We start from the raw sequence: 12,661 nt of genomic DNA, 5'->3' as shown, positions 1-12,661 counted from the left end.
CTGCAACGATGAGCAACAGTAGCCTACAAACAACCAAGGCTTTGAAAATAGCCTACAAACCACCAAGGCTTTGAAAATTGGTCGCCTACTAGGCTGATTTTGCTGTGTCATTATTCAGCTATGTTGCCCTTCGGCACTTAAATAGAGCAAAGTGTGATTGAAGGAGGCATCTGCTCCAAGTTATCAGTCTCTCCAAAGGAATGCCAGATAAGATTGGCAGCGAGCTATCTGAGCAAGTATAGCCTACATTAGAGGCGGCTGTCAAAGGGAAACGGAGAGGGGAAATAAATACAAGAAAATGCATCTAAATTGCATTCCTAGCGTCCAATACCACCCTGGCCTTATTATCCAAGTTAGACACTGACTGCTTCAGTTATACTCTCAGAGAGCTCAAGAGCTGCCTGCCATGTGAATCCTCCCCTCACACCGTTCGTTCACCCGCATGAACAGAGAGAGAGCCAAAGAAACGCTCAACTTTGTAGCTGAGCGGAATATAGATGTGGCTGGAGACAAATGTTCGGCCGTGATTTGCACATAGCTCCACACATTACCCCCAATGTCCTTAATGGACGGCTAAATATGAACGGCATCTCTAAACGGAATGTCTGACCACTGCAGATTAATGCCAAACTCGACACTCACTCCCCAAAACGACAAGGTGCCGCAAATGCTACATGTACATAATTGGCAGTCTTATTCCTCGACTGCTTCCCAATCATATATTTCGTGCTATTAAGTTACTGTACGATTCACCGTTCTGAAATGATATTGGCTTAATGTATTTTATTTTATATTTAGGTTTCATTCAATCTATGTAGACAAGCATGCAATATCGTTGGCTATGCAATGCAAATATACATTGCCCCCTTGCAGTTAGTTAAGTGCATGTTAAAGACTGAAATATAAATCATTGGTGGACAAATGCGGGAGGGAGCTATTGCCACATAAAACGATCCTGCTTACCTGTGAGACGAGGAACACAATGAGGATGCGGATGCCAATCTCCATGGTCTCAATTCTCTGGGAATAAATTTCAAAACAAGGTACAGGTTTGACCAGCTCTGCTCATAATTCCAGAGTCGAACTGCGAGCGTGAGAGTAAAGAGCTTGTCGCGAGCTGCCAACTTCCCAAATAGAACTGCAGCCTCATGAGCAAAGCATTGGATAGAGGCGCCGCCGAGACCACAACCAATAGATTTATAGGGGGATTTTTTTATACCAGCCGGAATAACACATCCGTATCAATCTGAAAAAAGTATTGGGTCTGATTTGTATTATCTATAGACAAATTACATGGACTGACACACAAGCATATGTGTTTGAATATTCAACTAGTAGATGCCCTCAACCTTTGATATATTTTTTTTTATTTGTAAATAATGATATGCCTGCATATCAGATGAGCAAATGGATGTCTCATTATTGAGAGATATCAGTCATTTAAAATGAAAGATCGAGAACATAGCCAATATATTAACGTTAAATGTGTTGACGTGCACTTTTTCGTGAAATGACATTATTGAATAAGCGCTGGCTTCATCATCTCACTATAATGTATTCGAGTTCATTTGGAAATATGTGGGAGTTTGACAGCCCGTCAGAAGCGGCATTTTATTCCCCCAGTCTGCGCGCCTTGAGCCCCGGGGCATGTTTTTTTTTTCCGAGGGCGCGAGATGAAATCGTGGCAGCGGAGAGTAGCGTTTGGGTGGAAAATACTGCCTCTCAACGCTATTCACCGGGAGCCCCATAAAAACGGATGGTTGCTGTGACCTCACTTTGGTAAATCGAACACATTTAAGTTCAGAAAAAAGATGACTTCTTTAACACAGAATGTGTTCTTTACCTCTAGGCTAGAAAAAATAATAGGATTTGATGGGTCTTATAGCCTGTGGCCCTATGCCATGGCACTTGCTCTCTTCCAATATGCAGGTGCCGTTGGGTAAATAAGAATTCCCTATCCATAGTAGCAAGCGAATCCCTCTCTTTCTCACCTTCTCTCCTCTCTGTATTTCTGTTTCTCTCTCTCCCCCCCTCTCTCTCTCTCTCTCTCTCTCTCTCTCTCTCTCTCTCTCTCTCTCTCTCTCTCTCTCACTCACTCACTCACTCACTCACTCACTCACTCACTCACTCACTCACTCACTCACTCACTCACTCACTCACTCACTCAGATGTTATCAGGGGAAGTAGTGAGTGAGTGAGTTGCTGCACTATGATGTGGTCTGGTCTCTTTCTCTGAACTTGCACTATGCAGTGCAGCATTTGCTGTATCCCTGCATCTAAGACATTTTAAGAAAGTTGAAGATCATTTACTGCGTGTCTATACAGTTTAAAAACGTTAAAATGGAGAACAGCAAAAACAAGCAAAAATTACCCCACCCATTACCACATTGGTTGCTGTACATTCATTCACCTCAGTCGATCAGTCGAAGCATACAGCCTATTAGCTATACAATTAGCCGCTACACGTTAACTCAGCACCGGGTTTAAAAACCAGAGCTGCAACTTTCACTGGGGAGGAAATTCCATTCCCCCCAGTTTTATGATTGGAATGTGAAACAAAACAAGACTTTAGGACCATGCAGATGCCTCTGAGCGGTCAGGTAGGCTGTTTGGAGTGTTTATCTTACTGAAATAAGTTATCTCCCCGCACTAAATCCAAAGTTGTGTCACCGTTGAACACTCAAATGTATATGTACAGAGCGATCTTGTGTATTGTACTATTCTAACTCTCAACAGTAAGTTGAGACCCCAACTGGGCTCCATTTCATGATAATTTGTTGCTAATATGTCATATGATCATGACCATGCTAAACCAAGGGCTGGATGGTTCAGTCATAGCTTAGAGACAATAATAATTTTGTCTTTCTGAAGAGGAAAGTCATTATTAGCGCTGGACAAGCTTTATGAGATACATTTTCAACATGCCTGACAGCACCCACATTCCTTTAATTATTCAGCGCAGTGTGTCATGTTAAACTTTTTCTGTTATTCCTCTCCTCAGTTCAGGAAATGATGAACTGTCTGAAACCCATAGGTAAAGGTATCTGATGTGATCCAGATTGTAGAGATATTGAACCACATAGACTGTTAGGATATTAGCTGTGGTGCGTCGAGATGCCAGTCCAAGACCAATTATGCTTGTTTAGAGACATTACCCTTTTGATTGTTATTCAGGGTGATCCAATGACTTGTCTAAATCCTACTGAAGCATGACACTGCCAGTTATAGTGCCTGAGAATGTTAGATAACATGGTATATGATTTGTATGGTTGCTTTGTTAATACCTGCTTAATAGAATTTAATGTTGCTATTCTTTTGCACCTCTTATAGGTATTGGTACTGGATGATGGCCATGGGTTCAGTAACGAACTTCTCCTTCGTCTGATGAACAGGAAAGATCTGACCAAAACGCAGCGTGGTAAGTGTCCATGTTAATTTAATATCACTGAACCCAAAATACAAAATAACCAAGTGAATCGAAATGAAAATCGAAACAGTTCTGGTATGGTGAAAACACAGACACAGAAAACAACTACCCACAAAACCCATGTGGGCAAGAGCTACCTAAGTATGGCTCTCAATCAGAGACAACGACAGACAGCTGTCCCTGATTGAGAACCATACCCGGCCAAAAACAAAGAAATACAAAAACATAGAAAAAAAGAACATAGAACGCCCACCCTAGTCACACCCTGGCCTAACCAAAATAGAGAATAAAATGCCTCTCTATGGCCAGGGCGTGACAGGTTTGGTTTGAATGAATGTCAGGGGAGGCATCATGAGGAGAGCAGAAAGTCCACGCCCATCAGTGAAGGTTACCTTGTGAATATAAAACTTTTCCATATTAGGCCCAAAGGTCAGGTGTCTATTATGGCTGCCCATCTCTCTTGCTTAGGTGGCAGAGCTGTCAATGTGCAAAGTTAATCTTCATGCTAAGTGTCGTTCAGTCTTCTTATGCCAGACAAATAACTCTGAAGAGGGATGAAGCTGAGGGATGTTCCTGAAGAGAAAGATGAGATGAACTTTGAACCAAGAGATAATGAAGAAAAAAAAGTGTTACAAAATTCAGAGCCCCACACACATAGGTTGCATATTATGATGATAAAAAAATGTGTGCATATATCCATTGTTAGTATGGGAGGGAAAAGGTCATGCCACACAGCTGGCTCCCTGTATTCCTTCTGCCCAGGAAAGAAGTCACATTTCCTTACTCTTCTCTCCGAATGTGAAAAATGAGGCCGGGAATTGTTGTGACGGTCTGAGGAATTGCTTTTCCAAGACAATGTTGCACAATTTTTGCAATATATTTGTTTATTAACAGATTAGGAGGGGATACAGCACATCAACACTGACAGCTCTATTTCAGGTCCATAAGTTCTGGTGATCGAATTCAATAAATGAGCAGAAATAGGGAATACAGTAATAGTTCATTAAATGTAAGACATAATGGTGGATCAGAATTGAAATGTCAAATAGAACAACATCTAGAGACATATTCCTGAATTGCTTTTGATATATTAGATGTCAGAAATGGCATGGTTTTAGTTAAATGTTCAGACTTCGGTCTGATTTTCATGCTGTGAGTCTACAATTCAAAAGTGGAGTCTCTGCATACTGAAAAAGGCATTCAGGGCTTTACTCAATTTGACAGCATCCAAATCAGTTTGGCCTTGATTGGGCTAATACATGCATCAGTCACTTATTAATTGACTTCTAATGTTGAATAACAGGCTGTGTAATATTCAAATAGCACAATTAACTAAAGTAATGAATGCAAATAAGGTTCATTTTATCGTCTGTTTTCATGACGAGATTGTCCTTGTTGTGTCCCGGGTTTATTACTAATGTGAGTGTCTCTACATACAAAACACTGGTACTTGTGTCTAGTTAAGGACTGTGATGGAAATGGCCGGGTGTAGGTTTGGGATTCATTGATGATGAATGGAGCAGATACAGTACTTACTTGCCTTAATCCTCTTGGCCCCCTTAGAAGCATAGGGCGTCCGCCATGGCTCTCCACCTCGGTAGAAGAAGAGGAGATGTGTAATGGTCCTCTTGGGTTTGACTCATCAAGCTGCAGGGAAGGAGAAGGAGCAGAGAGTATAAAGTTGTGTATAAAGAGTGGACCAGGAGATGTAATAATTCTTCTACTGTATCAACTCAGCCTCAAAGAACCAGGGGTCAATGGTACACTATGAAATTCATCATGGAGTGCTGTATGTTTACCATGATTGGTGGGGTTTTAGTTATTGTGGAAATCCAGGAACTTTAATTCATTGTCTTGTCATTGGGTGCTTAAGGATAGCCAAATCTATCTAATATGTGACCGATTGACCAGGCATTTTAACCCATTCACATTTACACGATTCAATGATTCCTGATTCAAGGATTTTCTCTCTGACAATTGTGAGAACAGGCCTATAAGTTAACGTGAATAATTGACAGTTATTGATAGCTCAGTGAATGATTGAGGGATATTGAATTGGCCCAATGAAATCTGGGTGCTGTCCAGTGTCCACCCCTGAGAATACTGATTCCCTCTGTAATGAACCCAAACTAAACTGAGTTGAATCAAACCATCTATGCATATTCTCAATTATATAGATTCATTAGTTGAATCATCTGGAACAAAAACAAGCACACACAGAGGACACATGGACTGAGGAGCCTGATTTGGTTGATTTACAGTGTATTAGGCTACTATCAGATGCAGCAAACAGACCATCTCTCAAGGCTCCAGTGCTGATGAAACATATATTCATGTCTTTATCAGCCGCCTGGGAATGCTGTGTCATCTCTGAGGAACGTCTTACAAAATCAAAGCATTCCAATGAATTGGACCGGATCCAGAATCTCATTTGGATGACTCAATGGTGTGTAAAGGTGGATGGGATTGTGTGTTATTCTCCTATCTCACCACTAGGTGGGGATGAAGTTGACCATCTCCATTCTGGACCCTGTCCTGGGATCAGCAGCCCTTTGTGGCCAGAGTTTGGTCCTTGGGAGGAAAGGGGTGACATACTGCCTGATCCAGAGCCAGCCAGAAAGAGACAGAGCCCTGTCATTTTGGAGGCCCGCTGGAGCAAATTGGTCTGACATCGAATGCTTTATTACACCTTGTACCTTGCATCCTCTTTATTACTTACTTCCATCTCTTCCTGGACAACACACATATCTCTTTAAGTGTCTCACATGTTTTCCCCATCTAAAATTGGGGATGTGTGTAAAGTATCCCTGCGAGGCAACTGAGGGTGCTGTCAGACTCATAAAAGGAGTCATGTAGCACCAGCAGGGACAACAGGAAGTTAAAGTAGAACTGACAGCATTTTAGCAACACAAAATGTTATTAAAATCTGTTCATTTACAACCCCAGGAAGAATATGATACTTTTTTAACATTAAAAAACTTTCTAGACAGTACAACTCCAAACCCTCATTCCCTCATCCAACCACCCACCCACCCCTCCCTCCTCCCTCCCTTCTATCCATCCAACCACCCACCCACCCCACCCTCCTCCCTCCTCCCTCCTCCTCCCCCTCCTCCTCCCTCCTCCCTCCTCCCTCCTCCCTCCTCCCTCCTCCCTCCTCCCTCCTCCCTCCCTCCTCCCTCCCTTCCATCCATCCAACCACCCACCCTCCCTCCCTCCCTCCCTCCCTCCCTCCCTCCCTCCCTCCCTCCCTCCCTCCCTCCCTCCCTCCCTTCCATCCATCCAACCAGCCACACCTCCCTCCTCCCTCCCTTCCATCCATCCAACCACCCACCCGCCCCTCCCTCCTCCCTCCCTTCCATCAATCCATCCAACCACCCCTCCCTCCCTCCCTCCCTCCCTCCCTTCCATCCATCCAACCACCCACCCACCAAGGCATCATACAAGGATATCACAGAAATGTAAATTAAATAGGACAAAAACATAAACAGTAATAGAAATAAAAAACAATGGAAAAAGTTAAATACAAATAAAAATCGGTATCATAATTATAGTTGAGTCTTATCAGCACAATATATGGCCACTAGAGCAGACATGACTGGTTACCAAAATATACAGTAATACAGTATACAGTATACAGTACACTAAGTAAAACATAGGTTCTCCATGTATTGTATGAATTGGGACCCGGTTAAGTTAAACTTTCGTTGAGACCCATGCGCAGTGTACATAACATTCTCCAGAGGCAGAGATGACATCACCTCAAACCACTGCATAAAGGAAGCTGGCTTTGCAGACTTCCAGTGAAATAGGACAAGGTGGCAAGCTAGCAGCGTGGTAACATTCTGATCTAGGGGAAGCACACCAAAAATGGCAGTGAATGGGTTGGGGCTAGGAGTTGTATTACACATATGTGAGAATGACATATGTGAGAGCTCTCGACTGGACATAAGTGGGCTCAAGTGGAAATGAAGGCGAATGTTCTTTTTTAGCAAAGCTGCGAGTTTGCAGCTACCTGAAAAAAGTGGGTATTGGGAATGAGTATTGAATGAGACAAACTTTTTATCAACAAATAGGTCACAAAAAAAAACAGGCCGTTCACATGCCAGAACTGGAAAGCCGTGTCACTCTGCGACGCTGGGAAGAGATGATTAGATGTTCATGGAGAGATGCCGCTTGCTTGTTTAAGGCTAAAGTGACTTCAGAATTGGGACCAGAATATAATGGAGTACTTGACAATGGGATTCAAAACATGGGTGCCAAGGTTCATGGGCAGTGGGGAGCACCGGAGCGAGACAGGAGAAGTTGGAAGGTTTGACTGTAACAAGTTGGACCATCCTTGTTTTCAAATATAGAAACCCAATGAACACATTTAGATATATTTTCTGACCAATGGTAGTGTAAAAAATTGGGATTTGACTTGCAGCTGTCCAGTTGTTTGAACATCGACTTTGGAATGAGTACAAAAACCTAGGTAGTACAGTCTTCTTAACGGAATGAATGCGACCTGCTAATGAAATGGGAAGAGACGATCACCTTGTGAAATCCTGCTGAGTGCGCTCTGGCAGTGTTTTGAAGTTATTTTTAAACAGGAATTGGCATAACGGGGAATTGGCATACCCAATACCTTCTGCTAACTGATTAATGGGGAAGAGCACACTTTTTGTTAGGTTTAACGAACCAGAGAATGTCCCAAAACCTTGTAGCAGGTCCAAGAGATAGGGTATAGACTCCACCGGGTATCAGGGCACAAGGCGAGACCCAGATGCAGACACGGGAGGCAGATGGTTAGAGTTTTTGTAGTTTATTTATAATCCAAAAGGAGTAGGTAAGAGAATGGTCATGGACAGGCAAAAGGTCAAAACCAGATCCTGAGTACAAGAGGTAAAGAGGCTCGATGTCAGGGCAAGCGGAAGGAGATAAATACACTGGGGAAAATAAGTGACACCTGGAGGAGGTGGAGACAATCACAAGAACAGGTGAAACAGATCGGGGCGTGACACCTGGAGGAGGTGGAGACAATCACAAGAACAGGTGAAACAGATCAGGGTGTGACACCTGGAGGAGGTGGGGACAATCACAAGAACAGGTGAAACAGATCAGGGCGTGACACCTGGAGGAGGTGGAGACAATCACAAGAACAGGTGAAACAGATCAGGGCGTGACACCTGGAGGAGGTGGAGACAATCACAAGAACAGGTGAAACAGATCAGGGCGTGACACCGGGATAAAGATTGTCTGCGTATAAGGACACCTTGTGAGTTATGTCACCCTTTAGTATTCCCTTAATCCTCTCCTCCGCCCGCAGGGAGATAGCAAGAGGCTCAATAGCCATATCAAACAGGAAAGAGGATAAACAACATCACTGCCTGGACCCCCTGTGGAGAGGGAAGTAGCAGGAGGAAACATTGTTGGAGCGAACAGAAACCACTTGGGACGAGTACAAAATCTTCATCCAGGAAAGGAATGACGGGCCAAACCTAAATCTCGAAAGTACTGTAAATCCATATTCCCACTCAACCTGGTCGAAAGCCTTCTCAGCATCAAGAGAGATGACGACCTCTGGCTGTAGAGTTTAGTGGGCTGAATAAAGAACATTACATAGCCGGTGCATATTATAGAAAGATTGCCTACCTGAGAGAAATCTGGTTTAATCAGATTAATTATATTAGGCATCACTGTCTCTAAACAGCGCGAGAGGACAATAGTGAGAATTTTATAAATGAAACACAAGAGGCTTATGAGCCACAGTCTAGCAGTCTAGGGAATTCTTGTCCTTTTTAAGCAAAACCGTAATAGTCGCCTGGGTAAGCGTCTGGGGCAGTTTCTGACTAGAAAGGATTTCATTGTACATTGAGCCGAGGACAGGGGACAGTTTGGAGGAGAATGCTTAATAAAATTCAATAGGGTAGCCATCAGGCCCAGGAGTTTTACTGTTCTATATGGACTGGATTGCCAGAGTAGCTTCATTATCACTTATTGAGGCATCCATGTTAGTTTGTTCATCTGAATTGAGACAGGGAATGTCCAGATTGTCTAGAAATGCAGGCACACATGATGTGTCAGGAAGATTCTCTGACGAGTAAAGACCAGAGTAGAATTGCTTAAATTGATTGTTGATTTCTTTGGGATTTGGAGAAATTAAATCAGCTGCAACACAGATTTCAGGAATGGCGATGCTAGCAGCGGATTGTCGAAGCTGGTGAGATAACAACTTGCCAGCTTTCTCTTCGTGTTCATAAAATGTCTGCCTCAACTTAAACAGAGGCTGCTACGTTAGTTGAATGGAAAGATTGTCGAATTCTGATTGGTGTAGCAGTCTCTCTTTGTAGAGTTCAGGAGTCGGAGAAGGGGCATATCTGTTGTCCACATCTAGAATGAGTTGAGATAGCTCCAATAAGCATTCAGTGCGTTGTTTGTTGTCATAAGCTATGTATGAAATAATTAGGCCCCTTATATGTGTATTTTTTTAAAGGCATTACAGGATAGTTGTAGTAGGCCAAGTCGCCAGGCGCCAGGCTTTGGTCTGGTTCTGTCTAGTCTTGGATGTAATACACAATTGAAATATCAAATGTTGAGAGTTGAGGTCAGGAAGTGTTGCAATGAGGTCAGAGAAAAATTGAGCGTCATCCCAATTAGAACCAGAAAGGTTAGGCTAAACAATTTCCCCATCACTATAACATATCGGCCATTAGCATCTGAAATGACTTTGGAGGAGACAAACAGGGTGCTTTTTCTGATAAGGATGGCTGCCGCTCTGGCCTTAACACCAAAGTTGGAGTGAAATATCTGGTCGACCCATATTCTTTTTAGTTTATCATGGTTGCTGGACCGGAGATGGGTCAATGTCTGGACTTAAAGAATTAAGATGAGCATACATACGCTCGACCACATGGTTAATTCCTTTTCATTTCCAGCTGATAAAGCAAGTTCTCACGCCCTGACCGTAGAGAGCTTTTTATGTCTCTATTTTTGGGTTGGTCAGGGTGTGATTTGGGTGGGCATTCTATGTTCTTTTTCTATGTGTTTGTATTTCTTTGTTTTGGGCCGGGTATGGTTCTCAATCAGGGATATCTGTCTATCGTTGTCTGTGATTGAGAACCATACTTAGGTAGCTTTTCCCCACAGGGGTTTTGTGGGTAGTTGTTTTCCGTATCAGTGTTTGCACCTTAGGGGACTGTTTCGGATTCATTTAGTCTCTTGTTATTTTTGTATTTAGTGTTCAGTTCAATAAATAGTTCAATAAATAATATGAACACAATAATATGAACACTTACCACTTTCTGAAAGGTCAGAATAATAAAATATAAAGAAAATAAAAAACAGCAAAAAAAACAAAATACCCAGAAAACCAAAGACCGCTATACTGGCCTTCCCCCTGTTGGAAGACTGCATCTACCTCTCCTAGACTAGAACAAGATACTACCATGTTAAACTGAACCTCAGTAGAGCTCTATCCAGGGCCAACATAATCAAGTTTACACAGAGATCTTATACATCAGAGAACTGAGTGTGTGCAAAGCTGTCATCAAGGCAAAAAGGTGGCTACTTTGAAGAATCTAAAATCTAAAATATTTTGATTTGTTTCACACTTTTTTGGTTACTACGTGATTCCATATGTTATTTCATAGTTTTGATGTATTCACTATTATTATACAATGTATAAAATAGTAAATATAAATAAAAACCCTTGAATGAGTGTCCAAACTTTTGACTGGTACCATACATACCATAATTGTTCATAACGTCAAGTTGTTGGAAGAATAATTGTCCTTTTTGGCAGCAGTCGTGGAGGCACGTTTCTAATCAAGAGATGAGTTCACTAGTTGTTGATAGGTGGGCTAGTGTAGGGTCAGGGTCAGTGTACGGGCCTACAATGGCTAGTTAGCCATATGCCACCAGTCCTCATGTGGATGTAGATGTGTGACGATGTATTCTTTGGGCCTGGTTGGCCCTGGTTGGGTCCATGTCTTCTGCTCGCCGGAGGGAGTAGTGATCTTCAGCACTGCTGGTTAGAGAATGCCGAACTTGGTGTCCCGACAGCGATGTAGGAGCCATGTCGCTTCGTTGAAGGCCGACCTCTTCTTCATGACTGCCGCCGTGTATTCCGGGTAAATGCAAATCGTTTGCCTTCGTGGGCGATGGGAGCCGCTCATGATACCTTACAGAGGATATCTTCTTTCTGCTGAAAGTAGTGGAATTTGACTACGTTGGATCTGGGTGGCTCTCCAGTCTTCGGTGCGGACTGTAAACTTCTGTGCACAAAGTCAAGGGTGGGGGCGTAATCGAGGCCTATGGTCTCCAGTTCCTCTCTCATGCTGAAAATGCCACTGTTCCCCCGGTGCTGTCTGTTCTCGAGGTCCTCGACCTTAGAAGTCAGTTTGACGACATCTGATGATAGCCGGGTGGCTTGCTCTTCCAGTATGACCACTTTGTTAGAAGTAAGTATATGCGTCACCCTACAGGCTATACAGACGGGTGTCCTGTTTCGCCAATTCTTTAACAGAGTCAATCTTTGTGTTGACCCCGGTAGCGAGAGTGGCTATTTGTTGCAGATAGGTCAGTGGATAGTGACTCCATCTTAGACAGCACAGTCTGTTCAGACTTATTGATAGCCGCCAATACCTTGGCTAGATCGGGGGGGGTCAGATTCCGTGTCAGTGTCCGGTGAGCCCAAGGCGTTATTAGGGGCCTGCTCTTTTGTGACTCGTGGCCATTGTTGTTTCGACATGTTACGATGAAAAGGCCAAAAATGTCAGGAAGAATGGACAAATTTGTGAATTGCGTTTGATTCCTAATAAAATATTAGAAAATAAACGCGGTAGGGAGGTTTTGGTGAAATATTAATAGTAAATTGTTCGTCCTTGACATGAAAAAACTGGTATTTTTACACGTTGCTGCTCACCAGAGCACCCCTTTTACATTTTCACACAAGCGGGAACTTAAATATCATTGTTTTGCATTTCATGAATTCATAGAATGTTTTGGAATTACGTATAGTAAGGCATTTGTGAAAATGTGACAGCATATAGAGTAGGAAAGCGTCTGTGCGTTTGGACATTTAATAAACACTGCAGTTAATTAAACCTAATAAAAACATCTGTCTTGTACAGGACTGGAGTCCACTCAGACCAGCCTGCCATCATTCACTTTGAACTGGACTGTGTTTACAGGCAGTTGCAACAGCATGTCATTAGATCATTAGAACGCATTCGGCAAAAGCCACAAAATACA

The 12,661-nt window shown here is 42.8% G+C and overlaps 1 protein-coding gene across 2 annotated transcripts in view; it reads right to left on the bottom strand.

The window, feature by feature from the left end:
• Positions 1–1,153, bottom strand: part of cdh13 (cadherin 13, H-cadherin (heart)) — a 607,588-nt gene extending 606,435 nt beyond the window's left edge. For both annotated transcript variants that reach the window (XM_046352466.1, XM_046352473.1), the window contains exon 1: positions 964–1,153. In XM_046352466.1, the coding sequence (XP_046208422.1) occupies positions 964–1,008 (45 nt within the window). In that variant the 5' untranslated portion in view covers positions 1,009–1,153. The remainder of the gene's footprint in view (positions 1–963) is intronic.
• Positions 1,154–12,661: the final 11,508 nt, after the last annotated feature.

This window comes from Oncorhynchus gorbuscha, linkage group LG01 (genome assembly GCF_021184085.1).
Source record: "Oncorhynchus gorbuscha isolate QuinsamMale2020 ecotype Even-year linkage group LG01, OgorEven_v1.0, whole genome shotgun sequence".
Taxonomy (NCBI): Eukaryota; Metazoa; Chordata; class Actinopteri; order Salmoniformes; family Salmonidae; genus Oncorhynchus; species Oncorhynchus gorbuscha.
This window is presented reverse-complemented; position numbering and strand designations above follow the sequence as displayed.